This window comes from Coturnix japonica, chromosome 14, assembly GCF_001577835.2.
Source record: "Coturnix japonica isolate 7356 chromosome 14, Coturnix japonica 2.1, whole genome shotgun sequence".
Taxonomy (NCBI): domain Eukaryota; kingdom Metazoa; phylum Chordata; class Aves; order Galliformes; family Phasianidae; genus Coturnix; species Coturnix japonica.
In genome coordinates, this window is record NC_029529.1 from 8,622,080 (window position 1) to 8,644,449 (window position 22,370).

Below are 22,370 nucleotides of genomic sequence, written 5' to 3' on the forward strand. Positions count from 1 at the left end.
CAATAACATCAGAAGTCAATCCAACAGAAACATGTACAGCCCTCCACAACCCTTGGTGCCTAGGTTGAAAATAGTGATTTAATACCTGATGGACTCTGTGCAACAGAAGGAGTGGAAGCTGAGCTTGCAGCCACTGAATCACAGCGCCCTGTACTGCCACTGCCACTGGACGGCGATGGTGATGAGAGTGGTGATGGATGGTGCTGATTTATACACTGGGCCACAGCAAAGCCTGCAAAATAGGACAAAGTTTACTCATAAGTAATTAGCTCATAAAAGTTCACCTACATGAACAAATAAAAAAAGATTAAGAGAGAATACTGCATCAAATTTATATGAATTCCACCGTGTGACTCAGAGGATGTGCCCTCTTTCTGCCCTCAGACACCTGAAAATCTTACTCAGAACACAGATACTTTTGTGAAATTCACAAAAGATGTGAAGGTCAAGGTCTCATACCAATCCAACACGAGAGCCAGGATGAGAGGAATATATGGAATCTATATTGTACATTCATTGCGTAATACTATGCCGAACCAAAGGTAAACAAGTTATTCAATGTATGCGGTGCTAAAGAATTTCCCCAGATCTAAGCAATGAACCAAAAGATGACTGAAATTTACACTTCTGGTTACCAGAGAACACACTATCTCAATCAGACATACTAGAAAATCCACCCAGAGACTTCTGAGGTAAATCCAATAGAACTGCAAACATCTGCTGAACACTTGGTAGCAGTAAAAGGACGATCTTCTCGTTCCTTAAGGGTGAGAAGGATAATATTGTAACTTCGTACAAAACAAACTATATTATAAACTGTTGACATTATCAAATTATAATCCTTACTTTTAATATCTGCGACTCCAGCTACATCAACAATGCTTATTGGACTTTGGCACCCACAATTAAGGAAGATCTAAAAACAATTGCTTCTTGCATAAGAATTCAATTTGATCCCTTGCAAGAAACCAGCACTTAACACCCCACCCAGTTAAAGCCCTCTGTTGAACACAATGCAATGTCTCCCTCCATAGATGAACACTCATGCTCTCTACCTTGAAATCAACTGAACAGGGATTATCAGAGGGCACTGAAACCAGCATTTTCCCCTGATTCTCAGGTATTAAACACTTCCTTCTTCCTCTTATAGCGAAAATTTACAGAAAATTCTATTTTACAGGTTCCTCATACAAAAAGACGTACGCTGTCCTACATTATGTAGCCCACTGTAACTGTGCCACCAAGCAGAAGCTAAAATTAGCTGATACAGGAGAATGATCTTCTTTGGCTCTTATGTTTTATTTAAAATTAAGAATAAATTTGAAGTGTCTTCTCAAAACTGTAACTCAGATTCCTATTAAGTCATGTATGGTGCTTTCCACCATTCGTGCTGTACAATCTAATGGTTTCTCTCCTGCTCTGCTAAGTGGGGAACAGCCAGTTTTCAGGAATGTTTGTAATTCTAAAAACAACAGCTAAAGAAATCCCCAGAATGCCATTAGTTTCTGAGAAACCCAGAGCACGAAATGCATGGTAAAGGATGCAGTTTTCCACTGCGAAGAAATCAGAAAAACTTTATGCAAGAAGTCTTTGTATCAAAGCTACGAAGCAGAACATGGAATTTAATATAGATCTCGCCTAATCCAGCGTCCCTGCAGAATACAAGAACTTGTTACAATTTCGGTTATTCAATAATGTCATTTTCTAATTCTTATTTTTTTCCAACAGGAACCCACCTAGGTTCCAACATTCCTTCTGCAGCACTCCATATTTGTGAAAACAAATGAAATAATACACATTTTATATAATTATCAATAGCCACCACAGTTTCATAAATTATGAGGATCCAAGAATCAGCGTGTGCCACCAGACTTGCAAAGCCTGATGATCTTATTTGCCTCCAAACTGTGATCAGACTGTCCGAACAAGTCTGGATATCCACCATGAGATAAAAACCAGTGAGTTGCCCTTTGCTGTGTCTTTCACTTAACATTTCTTCCCCTTCAATCTGATTTTTCGGCTGAATTGTTAAGAGCTTTCATGGTTTTGCTATTACAGAAATAAATGATTTCATCTCAAATGGCATCAGTATTATAAGAATCCAGATGAACCAAAACGTTAATTATCTGCTTAGAATACCATGAAATTACCTCCTAGAATTTTAACATGCTCCCAGAGCAGAGTTCACTTATTGCCTGTCCTGCACAATTCCAGTGAAGACAAATACGACTGTACCGTTCATACTTTCCATATTTCACACTTTCCTTAGAAGATTACACTCTTACTGTGGTTCCTTAAGCAACTTTCTGCAATAACAACAATGTGCCCATAGGGATCCCTTAATTTTCTCAGTGAGGTTTTCCTTAGGCTGAGTCCTCCTAGAAGATGCAAGCTTTTACTCATCACATCAGACTTTGTTAACAGTTCTTCAGGAGAACTTCTTGCCTTCAGTATGATTTGAGGATGAAGTGGCATCCACAGCTGTTCGCTGCTTCCAGTGCTTTCCTCATTCTCCCATGGAAAGCATGAATGACAAATTTTCCCTTTTATTGGCAGTTTGCTGAATTACTTACTGTAGTCATCTCTTAAATGCCATGAATTTCCTAACAACGTACTACTTGCTGTCTTTGCAGTGTAGCAAGCGCTGAAAGTGCAAATGCACCAAGCAATACTTTATTCCACTCTGAAATGGGCAATCTGCCACGGCACTGCATGGATGATTCACTTCATAGAGAATCTTCTGTACGAGGAGTTTGCCAACGCCTTGCAGCTGGCAACCAATCTCTGTGTTAAACACCATTTAAATATTTAAATAAATAAATAAATTACAAGAAGCATGTGAAAGCTTTAAAGTACAGCTTTTAACAGCAACACATTTTGTCAGTCTGCAATACAAGGAAAAAAGCCAAAATAGATGAAGAAAGGAAGGCATGCAGACAAAAGCTGATAAACACTACTCTACCAACAACTGAGCTTCATGTATGGCCTGACTTCTGACCCTGTACTGCCCATGCTCATATTCAGGACCCAGACTCAAAATCTCTTGCAGAAACACAGTGCTATCTGAACTGCTGTACTACTTGCATCATAACGTTAGATGGGTGAATGACACTTCACCAAGCTTTTGTCCTACTTTAACTTACTACTCATCACGTCCAAGATAAACACCACTTGAAAGAATTACATAAGAGCTGTGCCAGGAGGCACCTGCTCTAGTTAAAATAGTTTGGTACAGATCTGTTTATTCCATAAACATAATTTTCTTTATTTTTAGGAACCAAATTGATCAATGCTCTACAATCTTCTAGCTAAGTTACACTGAGGTTACACACAGTAATGCTAGATGGTCTGCTAAAAGTTAACAAAAAACTCAAGTACTTAAGTAGAGTTTTACTCAGACAGTTCTCTAAAGCAACAAGCAGTCAATAAATACAAAGGAGAACTTTGTTCTCTTCTTTCCTATGAAGACTGAACTGCTCAAAATATTTAAAAACAACTTTTTCTCTCCTTGATGACTCCCTCTAGCCCAAAGCAAACTTCAAACACTACCATGTCTAAGACAACTTCTCTAGCAACTGCTTTAGCATGTTCACATGAGAATGTTTCCCAAATAGAAATACTTAAGCACTCACCCTGTCTGAAAATTCAACATTTTCTAAATCCACAGCTAACAGTCCTTCATAAAACAGCATCCATATGGGACTTTTTGCAGTTCCATTAAAAATAAAAACAAATAACTTCTAAAGTTGTGGGTCAAGACGCAACAGCGGACAGTTCTACTGGGAAGCTAAAGAACAAGCTCATGAAGGCTCCCTCGTGTTCCTCTAAACACAGCAGTTATTAATTTCAAATTGCAGTAAATATATTTGGCAAAAGAGTAAACAAAATTGTATCCTACAGCATTAGATCCAGAACTTCCCTAAACTCTACTCAGACAACATCTTATGTAAACTTCCTCACAAGCCCCTGTCTGAGTATTTGACTATTTGAAATAAGTGCTTGTCTTTTTCCAGAGACATTGTCCTCACACACTACGTTAGGCTGACCAGAACTCAGAATGGATTAACATCGGAAAGAAACTCAGCTGCCTCAATGCATTGCCCTTGGTCACGCAGTGGCCCACACCACTGTCTGTTTTGCATGCCACAAGATTATCAAGCCTCTTTCTGAAAGACCACAAGGAGACTCAGTGGTTTTTCGAAGTGCCTTTTATGGGAAACAACTGAACAATCTAGCAGACACAGGTATGGCTAAATAGTATGCTCTATTCAGCAGTCTATCCATCTTTGGAATTTCCCATCCCTTTTCTCTCCTGTCCTCACATAACACTCCTAGTTGAATTTGCTCAACCACCTATGGTAGTGTTTTTTTGCTAAATGGATCACCACGAAGACTACAGCAAGAAATGCCTTTCTTTGAAGACAGCGTTGAAATTAAACCCATGGCCACTTGTGCTACAGGAATCGATGGGTCACTGGACAGCAGTTGAATGAGCAGCTGCTGCAGAAGGCAGCTGAGCAGAAAACTGAAATTTAAATCTACTCTCTTGCTGAAGATGGGGAATCCCAAAACAACACATTTAGCACACCCCTCTGCAAGCACTGCCAGAATATTCACTTCTCATTACTGCAAGCACAAATAAGTTTATTTTAATCCTACACCTACATCAATGCAAAATAGCATTTCGTGAGAGTGGCAAAAAAGAACAACCCTCTCCTTCCTTTGTTCATTATATGGAAGGAAAGCACAAGTGTATAATATGAGCACCTCAGCACAGGACGACAGAAAGAAGATACTGCAAAAACAAACACCAAAAAAAAAAAAAAGATGAAATACATCAAATCACAACAAAGCACTGAGTGTAGTAATGGCAAAACCTTCACACCACGCAATACAACCGCAGATAAAGGCTTATGAGCATGCTAGAGTAAGGTAATTTAGTTGGGAGTGGAAGGTAAGTCTCAATCATTCAGAATACTGTACATAAGCACTACTGAACAAGGACACAACAAGTACTGAACAAGAACCAGGAAAGTCATTCAGGAAAAACCTGCAGAGAAAATGCAAACAGAATTAATCATAGCTCTGGGAAGCAAAATGATGCTCAAATGCTTCTAGAAGTGCCTTTGTCACTCCTTCATGGCTCTCAAGTTATGACAAAGATTAGTTCCAAACATAATTGCTTCCTTTCTGATAGTCATGTTTTTGATTCAACAGAACACACTATTTATGACTAAGGTATTACTGAGAAGAGGCCCCTTCCCATTTCAGGGCCAGTTCTCTTTAGTATTTCTATAAAAGAGCTTGGTGCAGGATTTGAATGCATCTCAAACATGCTCAGAGACATCACTAATTTGGGAGGGGCTGTTAACTCCCATAAGGGCCAAGAGGCCTTCTTGCAGGGAGACCCTGACTAAGTGGGCAGCTGGACAATCAGCAGCCCCATGAAGTTTAACTAGACCAAGTGTCAGATTCTATGCCCAGCAGGGAAAAATCCTGGTTACATGTACAGACTGGAGGACAAGAGGCTGGAGGAGCAGCCCCACAGAAAGTTATCTGGGGGTTCTGTTAAGTTGGATCTGAGTGAGCAGTGTGCCCTGGCAGCCAGAAGGTGTAGCCGTACCCTGGGGTGCCCCAGGCCCAGCACTGCCAGCCAGGCAAGGGAACGGATTGTCCTGCTCTGTGCTGGTATGGCCTCACCTTGAGCACTGGGTGCAGGTTTGGTTGCTATAACATGCAGAGGGCACTCATCACAGCTACATATATACTGATCTACAAGAAGGTTGACTCTGAAACAGTAATGTTGGCACCTTTCCCACCACACCTCTTCCATGGAAACCTTATGTCAAATAAGGAAATACATTCCCATCATACAACATACATCTGTCTTGAAAAATGTGAACAGCAATTGGAAAACTTTCATGATTTCTCTCCTCCATTCCCAGGACTCACTCAGGTAAGCTGAGCTCTGAGTCAGTCATAAGGCAGCAGATCACCTGCTTTCTAAGTAGAGCAATTTAATTTATTTTTTTTTTTAAATCTGTGAATCATGTTTCAGAAGAAATGCTGTTTTGTGAAATGACTGGTAGTGAGTTCCGACCTTTTTTTTAAGCCCATGACCATGAGTTACAAACTCACATTTGCATTTATAAGGCAGAATATCAGAATAAGCAGCCCAACTTACCACACCTATCACAGATAACCACTGTTATCTGATATATCATATCATCTGATATGATAACTGGTAGCTGTCAGAGCATTTCTAAATGTTCACATTGCTAATACTAAGATTTCTTTACAAGTAAGTACTGATACTGTAAAAAGAAAGGAACGACACCCAATCTCATTTAAAAGTCATTTGTCAAGCTTCTATGAAACATGAAAACAAGTTGTTTTTTGTTATATAGCGTTTTCAGCAAATATGAAACTTAAAAAAGGAATCTAGCTGGAATTTTCCAAGTTTTCTTGTTCTATCTACTTGAAACACAGCAAAAATTCCTTGATAATGTTACCTGGAACTTTGTCAACAGATGCAAAAACAGAACGTTGCACCGTAGGATCGCTGCTACCACGCCGTGCATGATCATAAAATCTAAATGGAAGGTGCTGGGATGTAGCTGCAGAGCTCTGTCCAAAACCCATAACTTCATTTGAAGGCTGAACAGGAAGATCCAGGAGAGCTATGATTAATCACAATTGATAACTGTTGTTACTTTTAAATACAGAGAGGGATTAACAGATGAAAGTAAAATGATATAGCAAATGAAATATAAAACGATAAACTCAAGCAATACTTTAATCACTCTTCGTTAATTCCAATTAACTCTTTACCTCTTCTCAAGCATTTCCTCCAATCACAGACATCTAGCTACTGACATTCTATTTAACATTTTGGAATGCTTATCATCACCACATTCAAGTGGTGTATCATTAACACCAACACACACATTTTTTCTTTCATATCAAAACACATTTTACTCCAATAAAATCCATTGCTTAGAAGTTAGATACTTGTTTACAATTATCTGTGCCCAATTTTGTTTTCTATCCTTACAGCACAGTCATTTTCTATGACATAAGTCTTGCTTCTCCAAGTCATTTCAAAAAAATAACTTCTTACCTGCTATTCTCTGCATTTTCATACGCCGCGCTTGGATTCGGCCTTTTGCAAGACGCTGCTTTGCAATAATGCAGCGAATGTGATCAGAAAAAACAAATGTGGCTTGAAGAATAGGGAAGGGCTTAGAATGAGGACTCGAGGCAGGTTTATGAATTATAATGTTCAGAGCTCTACTGTCATCTTCTACTCCTGTCACCTGCATATCCTAAAAAGAAAGAGAGGGCAATAAGCTAATTAAAAAGGTAGCATTTTATAACAGTTTCTGGGTTAAAAAGAAGGACTACACCAGTTGGCAGTCCTGGATTCAGTTCTAAAGAAGTTTGTACTCCTAGATATTAAGTCAGTTTAAAATGCAATTAATGACTCTGGACATCAGTGAATTTGCAGGAAATGTAAATATTAACATTGGCTAAAGTAAGAGACACTGATAACGAACATTTAAAGTTTTTGAAATTAATTAGATAAGAACAACCTGTCACATCCTCTACTCTTGTATAAGGGTCAGAACTCTGGGAGAGTTCATTTACTGTGTCATTTAAGGAAAGCACCTGGCACTCAATCTTGTCCTGTATGACTTCAGCGTTCAAACTGACATACCTCATATTACATTGGAGAAGTTACCATATTTTTAACTGTGTCTCCAGTTATCTACAGAAACAACTTTGAAAAAGCATTTTAAAGGCAGGAACTAGAAAAGACTACTAACAGAAGGAACAGATAAGCAGGGCACAACATTTAAATATGTAAGCTAATATTGGTATTGGTATTTAGCTACGTAAACTGAGATTTTCATCTGAGAAAATGTAGAATACCCATATTAAAACCTCTTACCTGTAAAAGGCCTGCAAACTTAACTACTCCCCAACCAAGCCTGGCAACATCTGGCTCAACCAGACTCATCTGGTAAATATCCACAGCCAGGAATCTTTGAACCTGACCTCCATCCTTTGTTATGACTGTACAAGCAATTAGATCGCTGTTATCTGAAAGAAAAAAAAAAGTTATACAGCTACTGAACTTCAGGATTCTTGGTTTTGGTTGTTTCACATATCACAATGTTAAAACAAAATCACCAAATGTGATTGGAAGGACCTCAGGAGGTCATCTGGACTAACCCTGCTGCTCAAAAGCAGAGTCACCCAGGTGCAGTCATGCAGGCTGCATAGGACAATATCCAGATGGCTCTGAGCCTTGTCCTTATAATACAAGTAAGTGTTTGGAGTTACTTATAGATTATATATTATAACGCTTTTTTTTTTTTTTTTTTAAATCACCTTCATCCCCTTTCCATTTTATTTCAGGGGTGAATTGCACCACTGCTGATTTCATTCACTAAATCGAAGCCTCAAGTCTTGTTGAAAAACCACAGAGTCCAGTGCTGCTGCATGCAGATACACCTACACTTCCTTCTAAACTTAGGCTCCAGTCCAATGCGATTTACACTTCTAGAAGCCTGAAACCTGGCTCTTCTGACTGCTGGAAGACTTCCAGCTTCAAGATTATATGGGCTCTGACCGTAAATTGTACCTTTTTGCTGTTATTTATTAAATTAGGTTACATCTTTTCCCACCCACATTATTCAATACGAATGTATAATCAGAACCTCTCTTAGCCATCACACTAAAATCCTCTTCAAACTACACATCTCCAAAACAAAGTGCCTCCCTTCCCCAATCCTTCCATACCTCAAGGTATGTATTCCAGTTCCAACCTATCATTCTTCAGTAACCGAATCACATTCTTTACAACAGATGAAGTCTTCTGAGAGTCCCATAAATGGAGGCTGACAATTCCTAGCTGACCTTTGCTAATCTGGATAAGTTTTTTCTTTATTTGATCAAATTTACACTTTCATTCCTATTATCCATGACCTTGAGGTGTACACAACCAGGTAGGAACCCTGCTTTATACTCAATCATTACTGTGAAACCATGTTAGTTTGAGTATGCATAATATTAAAGCAGGCTGAAAGAAACTTGAAAGACAACCACAGCAATCCATTAGAATTAAATACCTTCTTTCTAGCTAAAAGCTTAACAATTCAATGTAATTCAAAGAGTACTTGGGGGAAATTTTAATTCATGCACAAATAGTACAAAGAGAATAAAAATTAAATCTGAGGCTAATATAATACATTGAAGCTACAAACAGCAGCAGCTTCATAGGAAAAACAATTGATGGAACTATGCAATCCATGGACTGTTCCTTCATAGGACAATGTTTCTAAGCAAGAAAAGATGTTTGTCTAGAAATTACATTCTGGTTCAAGGTGAACTAGTTTCAGGAAAGTCATACTTAATGCATAGGATTCATGCCATGCTCCTTCAAAGCCACAGAAACAGAATAAAACAACAAACTCCCTTGTGAGAATGAACAGCTATGTATAAGCACAGCTATTCAACAAAAAAGAATTATACTGTAACAAATATTATATTTACTCTTCAGACTTAAGTAAATGAAGGGAGTGAAGTTGATAACATGTAAAAGCCAAGGGAACTTGGTGAGCTAGAACCCTCCGGTGCTCTTTCACTAACCAGAAACGCAGACAGTTTTCAGAGGAACATTAAATGCCTCTCTTTAGAAAACAGAAGTTCACATGAAAAATGGATTGGGGTGGGTAAGTTTCAGACAGACTGCAGGTGTCAGACACGTCCTTTCAAAAGCCAATAGGCATTTGCTGCAGATGCTACAGGTGTGCCTTATTCTTTGGAATTGAAGAGTCAGCCATGACAAAACCAAACCTGGTATCAGATTATTTAAGTTTTAATGAGCAAGGAATTTAACTGAAAGTTTTGCTTTGAAACTAAGGCTGGTTGTATAGAAGAGCTTAGAAGATTCCATACTTTTCTTCTCCATCAAGCTACAATAATGACACAAACAAGCTCTTCTAAAAGTTATTTTTGTTATATTTCTGCAAAGAAAGCCTAATGAATAATTCTTAGTGATACGCAGAATGCATAGAGCTTTAAAGGGCACCCTCATGACATTACAGTTATTGTACTATTGTCCTGCATATCCAACTCTTACGGGTTAAATCAGTTGATAGTAATTCCAGCCACATTTTCAAGAACTGAAGTAACTTACAGTGGAATTTAGAGTTGCTGAATGTTGTGGCAGAAATGACACATGCACAAAGAACAGTAAAGTTGTCAAATATGGTTTTGTCCAGTATTAATACTGCTACAGTGCAACAGTAAAGAGACCAAAGAACACAGGTGAAAAGATATGGAAATAGTGCCTAAGCTGCCTGACTACAGACATGCAATAGCTACTAAGACAAAGAAATCAGAAAATTGATTTTTCAGAGCAACTTTTCATTTCAGATGTGAAAAGAAACTGAAGGCAAAGCATTACTGTCAAAGCTTACCAAATATCAGAAAAGAACATTCATAATTTATTAGGCAACTGTTATCGGAACCTTTTGGTTTTCCACTAGTCATAATACACCTCATTTACACTATTATTTCCACTTTAAGGCTGTGAAGGACCATATGCTACAGTTTCTTCATTATGATTCATTATTTCATCTCACCCTCTGGAAGAGTGTCAACATGACAACAAATATCTAGCTCATCTGAAACAGGAAACTGAGTTAATTCTATACTACTAATCCTTCAGCAATTCAAAACTAATGAACACTTGGACAGGTTTTTTTTAAATGTAACAACCTAGAAGTGTTATAACAGTATAATGCACTGTTCTTTCAGGAAAGTTTTTTCAGGAGTTTGAGTTCCTTTCAAAATAAGCAGTCATGGAAGTTTCAAAATTAAAATTAAAACCTTCAGGTAGGAAAAAGACTTCAAGGTTTGTGGAAGGGTAAAGTCAGAACTGCTTCTGACAACATGGTTTGCTGTAATGGTAGCAAATTATACAAGCACTCAATACATTGCTCTGCCATTTTGTTGCTATGTACATAAACAAATTTCCATCTATTATGACAAAGCTGGGTATATATTATAAAAAGAAAGACCAAATGGGTTCAATTTGGGAAACTGAGGGAATACTTACTCAAGTCGAGAACATCATCTGTCTTTATCAGATCCTCCTCCCTTGTCAGTGGTAACTGGGTTTCTGGCTCGCTTTGCAAGTGCAATGATAATGAACGAAGCATAAAGAAAACTCTGATTGCCTTGAGAAATTAAAAAGACAATTAAAATATTGCTGTACTCGGTATTACATGCCTTATCATAATCTTAAAAGTTAGATACTTTAACAACTCCTGAGTTTGCTGCCATACAGTATGTTTACCTTTTAAATTAACAAAACTTAACATGATTTAAAAGTCAATTAAAAACGTATACAGAAGTCAATGCATGTTATTTATTTTTAGAAGCAACAAAGCTTATACCCACTAAAAAGCTCACGCACTGTGACATGCAAATCATCACAAATGCTGCTTAAACAGACTAAAAACTTATGCCATTTAAAAAAAAAATAAATTTGAAAACTGATTTCATTTACAAAATCTGCTCCAGACCAGCAATCAGTCTTCAGACACTCACATTTTGAACTGAAAACACCATGGAGTCAGTCAAGTTACAACGCCCAACAAGTTTGAGAGAAGACAGTGGGGATTCCCAAGTCTCAATTTGCAGTGCTCATACACACCAACCTCTCGTAACAGAGCATTCTCAATAAACTTTTATATTCCCAGATGGCCTACATCTGGGCAAAGCACTCGGAAAGCTGCACTAGCCCCAAGGAGCTTTCAACATCTATGCTGTGAAATTTATATTCTTGTTTTGATTTACAAATACATGCCATATGGTACGCAAAGACGAGATAAAGCAGCAAAGAACAGCAGTGATTTTATTAAGGCGCTTTCTGAAAAGCACCTCTTCTACTACAAGGACTGTTCTTTCAGTATAATAAACACAAATAATCATTTAATGTTAACAGCTGCTTGGTGCCGTTTTTCTCTTCTTTTTTATTTTAAAAAAAAGAACTTCCTACATAGGAATCCTGTGGCACACAGTTAAGTGGCTGCTGCTTTACTGTAAAAGCACCGAATTCACTAAAGGCTGCAGTGCCTGAGCACTCCCAGTTTGCAGGAAGCATTACAAAAACCTGCCTAAACTGCTTTGAGGCAGAACTCTTCACCCCCTTTGTATTTTTAAAGACAATGTGGCTACGGATCTTGTGAGCCAGAAGCAAGTTTGGCCAGCTGTCATACTGGCAGTGCTTACAGAAACTTCTGGCAGAACAGAGATGAAGAGAGAGAACTCATGTATCTGACTTATATGATGTGACAACGAATGAATTTGATATGCTGTTGAAATCTAGTAGGGGAAGAACGTGATTATATTGGAGCAAAAGCCATATCTATTTAAAAAAAAAAAAAAGAAAAAAAAAGAACATTATCTTACAAGCCAGAGCAGAGCCAGTTTATAATAGGAGATAATCTCTCCCATCTGGGGAGATCGCATTCAAGAGTACTGTGAATTTGATGAAATTAAATGGGACTAAAATAACAGTTTTACTACCAGATGCTTCAACAATTAACGGTACCGGGCTTACAAGTTTCCATATTCAATCAAAACCAGCACCATCCTTGCATGTTTATTAACTCTAATGTAATAGCCACCAGGGCTTTTTACCTTTTAAAACAAATTAATTCAAAGGGCAGCCATCACTCAGCCTTTCACTTATTTTCCCCACAACCCTCTTCCCCTCCTACACAGTGTTAATTATCCTCACATGCATTCCCCACAGAACTACTGTCACTCATCTCCAACATGTAATTGCATTTACTGTAGAATCATCTACAAGAGTAGAAAAGAAAATCAGGAATTAACCTTTACAAGAATAAAAGAATTCAGGAATGCCAGATGAAAAAGCAACTACTGTCTTACAAGTTATGGCCCAAATCTGCTTACAATAACAATATAAACCAGAAAGCATGAGAACTGATTTTATATCCACTAACTTTGGTAGATCTCAATATGGCAGCAGAACAGTTCCAAGGCCAGTAACTTATTTTTTTCGACTGTCCTGTTTTCAGAGTCAGGTAGAACCAAATTTGAAGAGCTCTCTGCCATAAACTATTATGCATAATAAAGTAAACTTTGTGCCGATTCTTTCATTTAAACATGCATACCATATGCAAAGGAGTACCAATACATAGAGACATATCACTGTCTCACTATAGAAGTCAGAAGCAAGAAATGCAGCTCCTCCTAAAGCTGTTAAATGGAAAATAATTGCCGTTTGCAGGGACTTTCTACAGAAAAAGAAGAAGTGAAAATATAAAGAGATCAGATTTCCAAGCTAAGAGCTCATGATAAGATCAAAGCATGGGACTGGGACTTCTTCACTTGCTAACAAAACAAAGCTTGACAAATTTATTGGAATCATGCCATAGGATGCTCAGAATTGAATCATCGTCCATTTTAAACTGTCAGCCAAAAGAATTCTAGTAGGTTAAGCACCAGCAGCTTGTCACAAGACGCTCCAGAAATTCAGCTTACTGGCACTGCAATTCAGCAGCAGGAGGAGATAATGCAAAGCTTAACAAGAAGTAGCTGCAATAGGAATTCTGAGAAATTCAGGGAAGGAGTACCGACAAGAAAGGACAATTCTGGGAATTTCTGCTGATAAAAAAGGCTGCAAATAACTTACAGGAATATTTATGTTCTGAGTTTCCACTAATTTAAATTTATTCTTATTTATTCCATTAAACTAATACAGTAGTTTCCATCAGGAAGAATTTCTGGGTACCGTCCTGTTCAATACCTCACAGAAAAAATTCTATGAAAACATCCCTGCTTCCCAACAATACTTTTCAAGATAATTTACTGTACTTTATCAAAAACGTTCCTGTGTTAACAACAGTTGTGTGGCTCATAAATAGCACTGAAAGAAAAATTATTTGAAAGATTACTGGAAATCTGTTTTTTTCTTTAACAGTACTTGAATATACTTTTGCATACACTTACACAAGCACAAAACTCCTCATAGAATAGCACTTTCCAAACAGCATTATTGTGCAGTAATGCACTGTTAAGATATAGCAGTACTACAGAGCTTACAGGACACTGCTGGATGCAGGCCAAAACTGATTATCGTGGTTATCTGTGTCAGTATCATCTCTACAAATCTCATCAGTCAAAATATGAAGTATTTTGCTATCGCCCTCCTCATTCTCATCATCTCTATACTGAATTATTTTGGGCAAGATGAATGTTCTTCAACAGAATTAAATGTGTTTCTTGATGGAGCAAAACAACAACTGGAAGCCAAGTTTGCTTCATACTAAAAGAATATAATCGTAGACTGAGATATCAGATAGTGAAGGAATGAATAAAGTATTAATGAGGGTAATCAAATGTTATTTTATGTAAATTTCTGTGACTGGAGTCCCAACACAAGAACACATTGAAGAGACTACAAGAAATTAGAAAAAAGGCTTCTCCATTGGGACAGGGAAATACTATATGCTCTACACAGTTCTTTTACTAAGCTTCTATGATGTTACAGATGGAGCTTCCAATCAAGCAGTTTTTGAGAACAAATACCTGTATTTCCATTGCCTTTGACATTAACACGTCATGAATGAAAGGAAAAAGGCCTTACTTACTCTTCGCGTTCTTTCCACATCTCCACAAGGCAATCTTTTCACAAAATCAATACCAGTCAGTGGTGTTCCCGTTGGAGGCAACAGAATTGAGGCATCCATCATCAAGTACTCCACATTCATGGGCTTCATCTGTAAAAATATTTTAATGCTGATTATTATACAGAAAGTGAAAGTTTGCAGTTTTTCTTCCAAATACAATTAATGATCACATAGATGGAGAGGAAGGAGCTGTCACAGAGTTCTGAGAACTTCTGATACCAACCATGTTATTTAAAGCTCTTCACAAGCAATCTCCATTTTAAATTCTAAATCTGTTCACTGTTCCCTAACACACTGCTGAAGTTCCCACATCGAAAAACCTTGCAGGGCTTCAAACATAGGAAGATTATGACTTTGTTTAACAACTGAAATGAATAAATAATAATAATAATAAAATCAATCTAATGTCTTGGTCCCTAGAATGAAGAAACTTTTGTATACCCACTTCCAGAAGCTGATGGTGCTTTTTATTTAATAAAGAGCTGTGAAGTTTTTCACAAACAACCTATGCAAGTGCAGACAGTTCCTCAGAGGAGCAAAACCATTCTGCTATTCTACTGCTAGATGTAACAGCTACATTCATTAGTTTTCAATAAATATTTTTTTCTGTGTTGCATCTGGTTTGGAAGATTTTCGGAGGGACTTATACAGGTGTCACTTACTGTCATACTCCGATATTCATCTTCAAACATATCCAGAAAAATTTCTTCTCCCTTCCATAAAACAAAAACCAAAGAAATATGAACACATCATGAATCCACAAACATGGCTAAGGAGACATGTTTGTTTTTATTTAATTGTGTAGTGAGTGTAGGTGGCAAGGGGTGAGCAGCAGGGATGACTTCTGGAAGAAGCTGGGGCTGGCCACAGCCAGCACTCCAACAGCCCCATCATAGCCAGGTCCCACAGCAACACTGGCTGTGCCTCTGCAAAAGAGGGATTTAAGGAAGAGCAAAATGCTATCCAGGAGCAGAGGAGAGGAAAAAAAAAGGTGAAGGAAAGGTGCTGTTTTCATCAGTCTTTGTTTCATGCAATCCAACTTAATTAGTGGTAAGTTAAATTTTCCCCAAGCTGAATCTGTTTTGCCCATGACTGTAATTATTAAACAATCTGTCTCTCTTTACGTGAACCCATGTGGTTTTTTCATCTCATTTTCTCCCTAGAGGAAGGGCAGCGCAAGAGCAGCTGGGTGGGTGTCAGGCAGCTGGCCAAGGTCAGCACACCACAAATTACTTTTTTTAAACTTTTTTTTACTTACTGGAAATTAAAAATAACCCTGTACCTTCTTCCTCGAGAGAATCTGAGCACAAATTGGAGGAGAATTCAGACACTAAATGGGGCAGTAAATCTGTAACTAAGAAGTTCACGTTTAGGGCTCACTGTTTACAACATTTAAAAAGAGCAAAAAGCTGTAGAGGTCTCGAAACAAGATTAAATAGAATTTCAGATCATCATTTTGGATGAGATACAAACAAGAAGTAATGCCAAAAAGAGGCATCTTCCATATTAGAGCCGTTAGTAAAATCCAAGAAACTTTCTAATGGCATGAATACTCCACATGCACAGCAGCTGCAATAAAACCATGACTACTCATTTGTCCTCTGATGCAGAAGCCTATGGGGACTTCTCATACCCCTTTTGTGAAGTACCTCAATGGGCTATGGGAAATGTAGGAAGGAGAGAAACTATCTAACAAAATGCTTCCTTCTCCATAACAAATATATAGTGCTTTCTTTGGGAATGAGATTGGTCTACAGAATTTATTTTAAATCCACATGTAAAGATTTGTTTCTTACGACCCTCTGCATATTTACCTTATAGAAACGGCGAAGGAGATGAACGCTTTCTTCCCTTGCACCCTAGAAAATAGAAAATAACTGTTTCAGGGAGTAAAAAAAGAATATTTAATCAAAAGTAACATTAAAACAAATGCACCCAGAACCTCAAACAGAGAAAACAACTAATATCCCCATACATACAGCCTTCAGCTCAGAATTTGATACAGCACTTCCAGCTCTCACAGCTCAGCTGAGCTTGTTTGTTTCAAAAGTACTTCTCTTCACACTGCTGAGATGGTTAACTTTACAATCATCCGAGAGAAAAATGAAACTAACTTTTCAGAGTTAATTAGTAAGGTAACAGCAGACTTGAGAATTGCATACAGTGTATTTATTGCTTCTTTCACTGCACGGAATCACCAATGGAAGACTAGAGGCTCAAGTTTCACACTAAGCTTATTACAATAAAAGACAAAACATTTGTGCAACTATACAGCAAGATGCTAACAAGTAATGCTAAAAGTAGCAATGTGAATTAAAAATACTAACCTCAAGGCATGCAAGATGAACATCTTTTATTATGCTGCCATTTTTAGAAAACACAAGCTGCTTCAGCAAGAGGCAGCCAAGTTCTAGAGTTGCCAAACGGATTTTTCCATCTATGAAAAGAGAATTTCAATATAAGAAACAGCAGCACCTGTCAAACACACCCTGCCTGACAAGGGTGGTTGCTGATGCTGACGTATAGTGTGGATGGCTGCAAGATGTAAATGAGAAGAGTTATTAGGTAAAAACAGAACCATGCAATAAGAAGGTAATAGATATACTTCACTGCAAAAGCCATTGAAACCAAACACCTCAGTTAATTGGAAACACAGGTTGAATTACACTAGGATCAGGGGAGAATCAGTTGGCTGGCATGGGTAAAGGTACAAGATGAAATGATGCTTTGTATACAGCATACAAGTAAAGCACAGGCCTTCTTTACATCCAGAGGATTTAGGCAAAGCCTGGATGAAAAAATCCAGAGAGGTCAAAAGGAAAGAATGTATTGAGAGTTTAAGTTTATATTTTCAGTAAAATTATTAAAAAATTAGAAACATAGAATTTGAGAAAAATGTGACCAAAAAAAAATGTGACACAAAGGCCAGTGAAGGACAGGGACAAGGTGCTCCAGGCACTGCAGCCCATGAAAGAGACCTTCAATGAAGCATGCGGTCCCACTGCAGCCCAAGGAGAACCACGTCACAGTAGATACCAATACTGCAGACCATGAATGACCCCACACCACAGCAGGATACAGACTGAAGAAAGCTGCAACCACTGGGGAGCCAACAGAGAAGACTTGTGTGCTAAACAAGCACTAGATTTCGTTCTGCAGGCAATTGGTAACAACAGTGCATCAGCTGCAGGGGAAACTGGTTCCACCCATTTAAAGTTTTAATAGGGGCACCGTAGGCAAGAGGAACTGTGGCTGAAACAAAAATTGCATTTCCATGGAACAGTTCATTAAGCCTTTTATCCCTTATCTGACAAAACAGTTGAAATTAAGAAAAAAAAATATGATTTTTGCAGAACAGTTTAGAACTTAAAACATGATCTGAACAACTATTCAGCAGAAATGTAGTTTCCGGTTACTCAACAATTGAGAAAAAACAGTATTTGTCTTTCACAGCCCATATTTACTTACTGTTCAACAGAAAGCATGTTAAGCAGACACTTTCATGTCATACACAAGAGGCTAAATAGCTTTTCAGCTTGCAAAGAAAACAAATATTATAAATGTGATACCTGGTTGTGCAGCATAATTCATTATTCTGATGAGCCTTTCTGCAAGTACATGATTATACGAATTTCTCTCTTCAGCATGTTGAGCGGGAAGTTGAATTCTCTCCAGCTTGACTGGGTCAATGCCTTTGCAGGAAGAAAATGAAGTAGATTAGAAAACAGGACTATGCCTCAAGGTAAGCGTTTCATAGATGGCAGAGCATAACTAGCAATACAAAGAAATTCAAAACCAACTTGCAAAATTATCAAGCGGAAAAGGACGAACAACAAAATGATTAAACACATTATGAGACTGTTCAAACCTAAGACCACATTTCATTTACTTTCTCTAGGAAAATGGCTTACCTTTATTGTGTGACATTGCATAGAGAAGACAGAGCACAAAGAGGGCGTAGTAATCATCTTCAGCACAGTCCAGTGCATTGTAGACCATATCAAGGAATGGCCTGCAGAAAGGAAAAACTTTGAAATGGTCAAGAATAAGACAACATTTACAGGAAAATCAATAACTATCCTGCTCTACACACAGCTAATGAAAGAAGTCTACAGTAATGCACGTTTTCAGGCATTAAAGCAAAATATAACTTGTTTGAAAGTACTCAGATTACGGTATTGTCTCATTCTACATTCTGACATTAATTCAAACATTTTTATGGGAATTGTTTCATAACACTTTTCTGAGAACTACCTGTTCATACACTTACTAGGTTTGTTTGTAGCACATTTAATATGTACGCAGAAGCACTGTACAGCTTCAGTGCACATATACATAATTAAGTTCAAGAAGCTGCAATCATTGTTGCATTAAAAAAGAAAAAAAGACCTATCTTAAAATTCAAGTACTAAGAAGAGTTGAAAAGCATTTACTACTACTAGAGCAAGAAGGAAATTTTCACTAACTTTCACTAACAGTTGGAGCAAGGTTGGCTACACTAAAACCAGCTGCCAAGAACTGTACACACAACTGACTAAAGGAGGGAAAAATGAAAAAGAAAAGAACATTTAAGTGGAAAAGTTAAAGCTTTTGATTGCAGAAGTGTTCTGGTCTCCGATGTTTAAGCACTAGTGATGGTTTAGAAAGCTTGGTTTTGGAAAGTTCTGGAATGAAAACTTTTAAGTTTCTGTTTTTACCGAGCTAATGCTTTGTAACTCAACTTTACCAACTTTAGGTATCACAAATGCCGTGAAAGAAAGCACCACCTTAACAAAGAAACTGGATCATATTCCAAACTGAGAACCAATATTCTATCTTCCTATTGCCCCCCATCTGACTGTTCTACGAGAACACTCGTAACTTTAATTAAAGGCAGATTTGAGACATCCCATAAGAGAGATGAGAAAGTCTATAGGAAGGCAAATACAGAAGCAATTCAGCAAGACGTTACAGTCTCCATACCTGTTCCAGTTTGTTATCTCACTTCCAGAGGCAGCAGCACTCTTTTCTTCATCTGTTGTATTCTGTTCTGTCACGGCAGAGATGGACAATTCTGAGAGTTTGCATCGCTCCATGATCACCATCTCTATTTCTATAAAACAAAAATGGTGTTTTTTTTAACAAACAGTTTTTGCGAGCTTTTACATTTTCCACTTTGCATTAGAAGACACTGATGCAACTACAAGAGGCATTAGCCACAGCCTCAAAAAGTTTAAATAACTGAATGTAGACTAATTTTTCTTCATAATAGCCAAAATGCTTGCTTGCATTCCTGTATGAAATCTAATGCTATACGAAATTTACACATACACAGAACATACGAAAGAAAATATGCCAATTATTCTGTTCAATAAATAAATAGCAGTAATGCCTCTTTCCTGTAAACCACAGGAATAAAACACAGAGCATCATTTAGAAAAACAAAAATTCATGAAAACATTGATGAGCACTAACAGGGGAAGTGAAGTTTCCCAGAGGGTGTAAATGGCTTTCTACTATTAGAGCAAACAAGGTACCCAGTCCCACATGCATCAGACTTTTTTTATGGTTTTCAATCAGACTAAAAGTACACCTCCTGATAGAAAGATTTAACACAGAAAAAAACACAGCCAAAAGAGAGTGAAATAAATTAGTATTTCCATGTTAACCTACTGCAACAAGACACCAAGCCATCTAATAGATCAAAATTAGATGTACACAGTAAATTTAAGTACCCAAAATGTAAGCAGCATTTTTATTTGCTAATGCACACACCTTCATTTTCACTGCTTGTTCTGATGCCCTTTGAACTTGCTTCTGTGCTTTTAGTTTTATCTGAGTCATCTTGGGTATCTTCAGATTGTCTTTCCTCCTCATCTTCTTCACCAACATTCTTATAGTTGGGTCTTTTCTGCACTCTCTTCTTCCCCTTCTGTTTATTAATTTCAAGAGACCTCTCAAGTGTTTCTGTTGGTTTTATGAAACATCTGATACTTGACTTCGCCTACAAATATTAAGATTTTACACTTGAGCTGTAATCAAGGCATTTGGAACTCCATAAAAGACACTTCACACAAAGTTTTAAAATTAAAAACTTAAATTTCAGATGAGTTTCAAAATACAGGAAACCAAACCAATGAAAGTTGTACCCAAAGTAGCATAACCTAAAGACTTGTCATTAAGAAGGATGCCATTTTGAGAAAAAGAATAAATCAAATGATCAGCTGAACAGTACAGGGTTCTTAAAGCTGTATTTCCCTTCTTTGGATTTTGCTTAACAGGTAAAGCAGTTAATACAAATAAAATTAAAAGACTGCATGCAAATAGGAAAAAAGGCAGCAAAATCAGAAGTGTCTATTGGTAACCACGTATTAATATGAAATACACTGAATTTCCTAAACAATACAGTTGCACCCATGGCACCACCATGCTTGGCAACAAAGCTCCACCTATGGTACAATTTTGCTCAGTGTCTATGCTAGAAAACCAGCAGCCTCCTATTTGGTAGCTGCTCACATGTGACAGCTCACAGTGTGTGTAGCAGGAGGTCACAGAACCATTAAGAAGCAGCAACCTAGAACAGCACTACAAATATGAGAGCAGATGAACAGATATTTAAAGGAAATCCCTAATATTCCTCACATTAATGTTAGCACACGAACACGTGCTACAGATATTTTGCAACTCTGTACAGTAAACGGAACAGGAAAAAACCTTATACAACATATACTATCTCACCCCTTCACCACAAATTTCCTAGTAACAAAGCTGCTTCTGCACAAGTAGCACACAACAGTCAGTATGCAACTAGTAGAAGGTCAAACATTTCCTAACACAAATAAGAGATTGCTTTATCTCAAAGCATTCAGTCAGCTCCACTGGAAAAATGTCAATAACCAGAACTGAACACAGGCTGGATTATAAAAGCACTGGAAGACTTAGTCTTCCATAGGCCATGTCTGACCACCACAGAAGAGAGAAATGTGGGCAAGTAAGAATGTAATGTTGCAAGACATGAAGAACATTTTTCTGCATGTCATATTTAACAATTTTTTCTGCTCTTATCTACTAAACACAATCACCTTAACTTCCCAGTTTCAAGATGCTGGCATTTCTAGCTACTTTCTAGATATTATTGGTATTTCAAATCGAATTTTTGCCTCTAAAAAGGAGAATCCAAATATTACTTGACCACTTACTGAGTTTTTCTGAACATCTTGCTCAGCTTTAGAAGAAAACACTGACAGGTCACCATTAAGTATAACCTCAGCCAATGAGTTCACCAAAGGGGCATAATGTATAATAAGAAAAACCTATTAAAACAAAGGTGGAAAGAAATATTAGACACACATTACATGACATGGTTTCTCTATTTCAGTCACTGAACATACTTTCATTCACGTCCTTGTTGAACACCGTTATCTTCAGTTTAGACAGACAGTAACATTAAATTGTTAACACTAATAGTGCATGAAATCTGCTTCAAAACACAACAGAACATAATTCTCTCTACAGATACATTTCAATCTACCTAGTTTTAATAAAGTCAAACACAAGCCATGAAACAGATCAATGCCCCCCCTCTTGTTTTCTCAAGAGAATATTTCAGATTTAGGTAGATTCAAACTGCAACACAATGTCTAGGAGAATCTCATC

General features: G+C 37.6%; 1 protein-coding gene across 11 annotated transcripts in view; it reads right to left on the bottom strand.

Annotated features, from left to right (window-relative positions):
* Positions 1–22,370, bottom strand: part of CLEC16A (C-type lectin domain containing 16A) — a 46,236-nt gene that overhangs the window by 14,792 nt on the left and 9,074 nt on the right. For 7 of the 11 annotated variants that reach the window (XM_015877123.2, XM_015877125.2, XM_015877126.2 and 4 more), the window contains 14 exons: positions 21,914–22,027; positions 20,490–20,718; positions 19,698–19,827; positions 18,647–18,747; positions 18,305–18,427; positions 17,063–17,172; positions 16,550–16,594; positions 15,398–15,451; positions 14,697–14,825; positions 11,129–11,249; positions 7,952–8,103; positions 7,121–7,325; positions 6,513–6,680; positions 86–232 (listed from right to left, as the gene is read on the bottom strand). In XM_015877123.2, coding sequence (XP_015732609.1) covers positions 86–232; positions 6,513–6,680; positions 7,121–7,325; positions 7,952–8,103; positions 11,129–11,249; positions 14,697–14,825; positions 15,398–15,451; positions 16,550–16,594; positions 17,063–17,172; positions 18,305–18,427; positions 18,647–18,747; positions 19,698–19,827; positions 20,490–20,718; positions 21,914–22,027 — 1,828 coding nt within the window. The remainder of the gene's footprint in view (positions 1–85; positions 233–6,512; positions 6,681–7,120; positions 7,326–7,951; positions 8,104–11,128; positions 11,250–14,696; positions 14,826–15,397; positions 15,452–16,549; positions 16,595–17,062; positions 17,173–18,304; positions 18,428–18,646; positions 18,748–19,697; positions 19,828–20,489; positions 20,719–21,913; positions 22,028–22,370) is intronic. The other 4 variants (XM_032447562.1, XM_015877124.2, XM_015877133.2 and 1 more) reach the window with 1 other exon arrangement.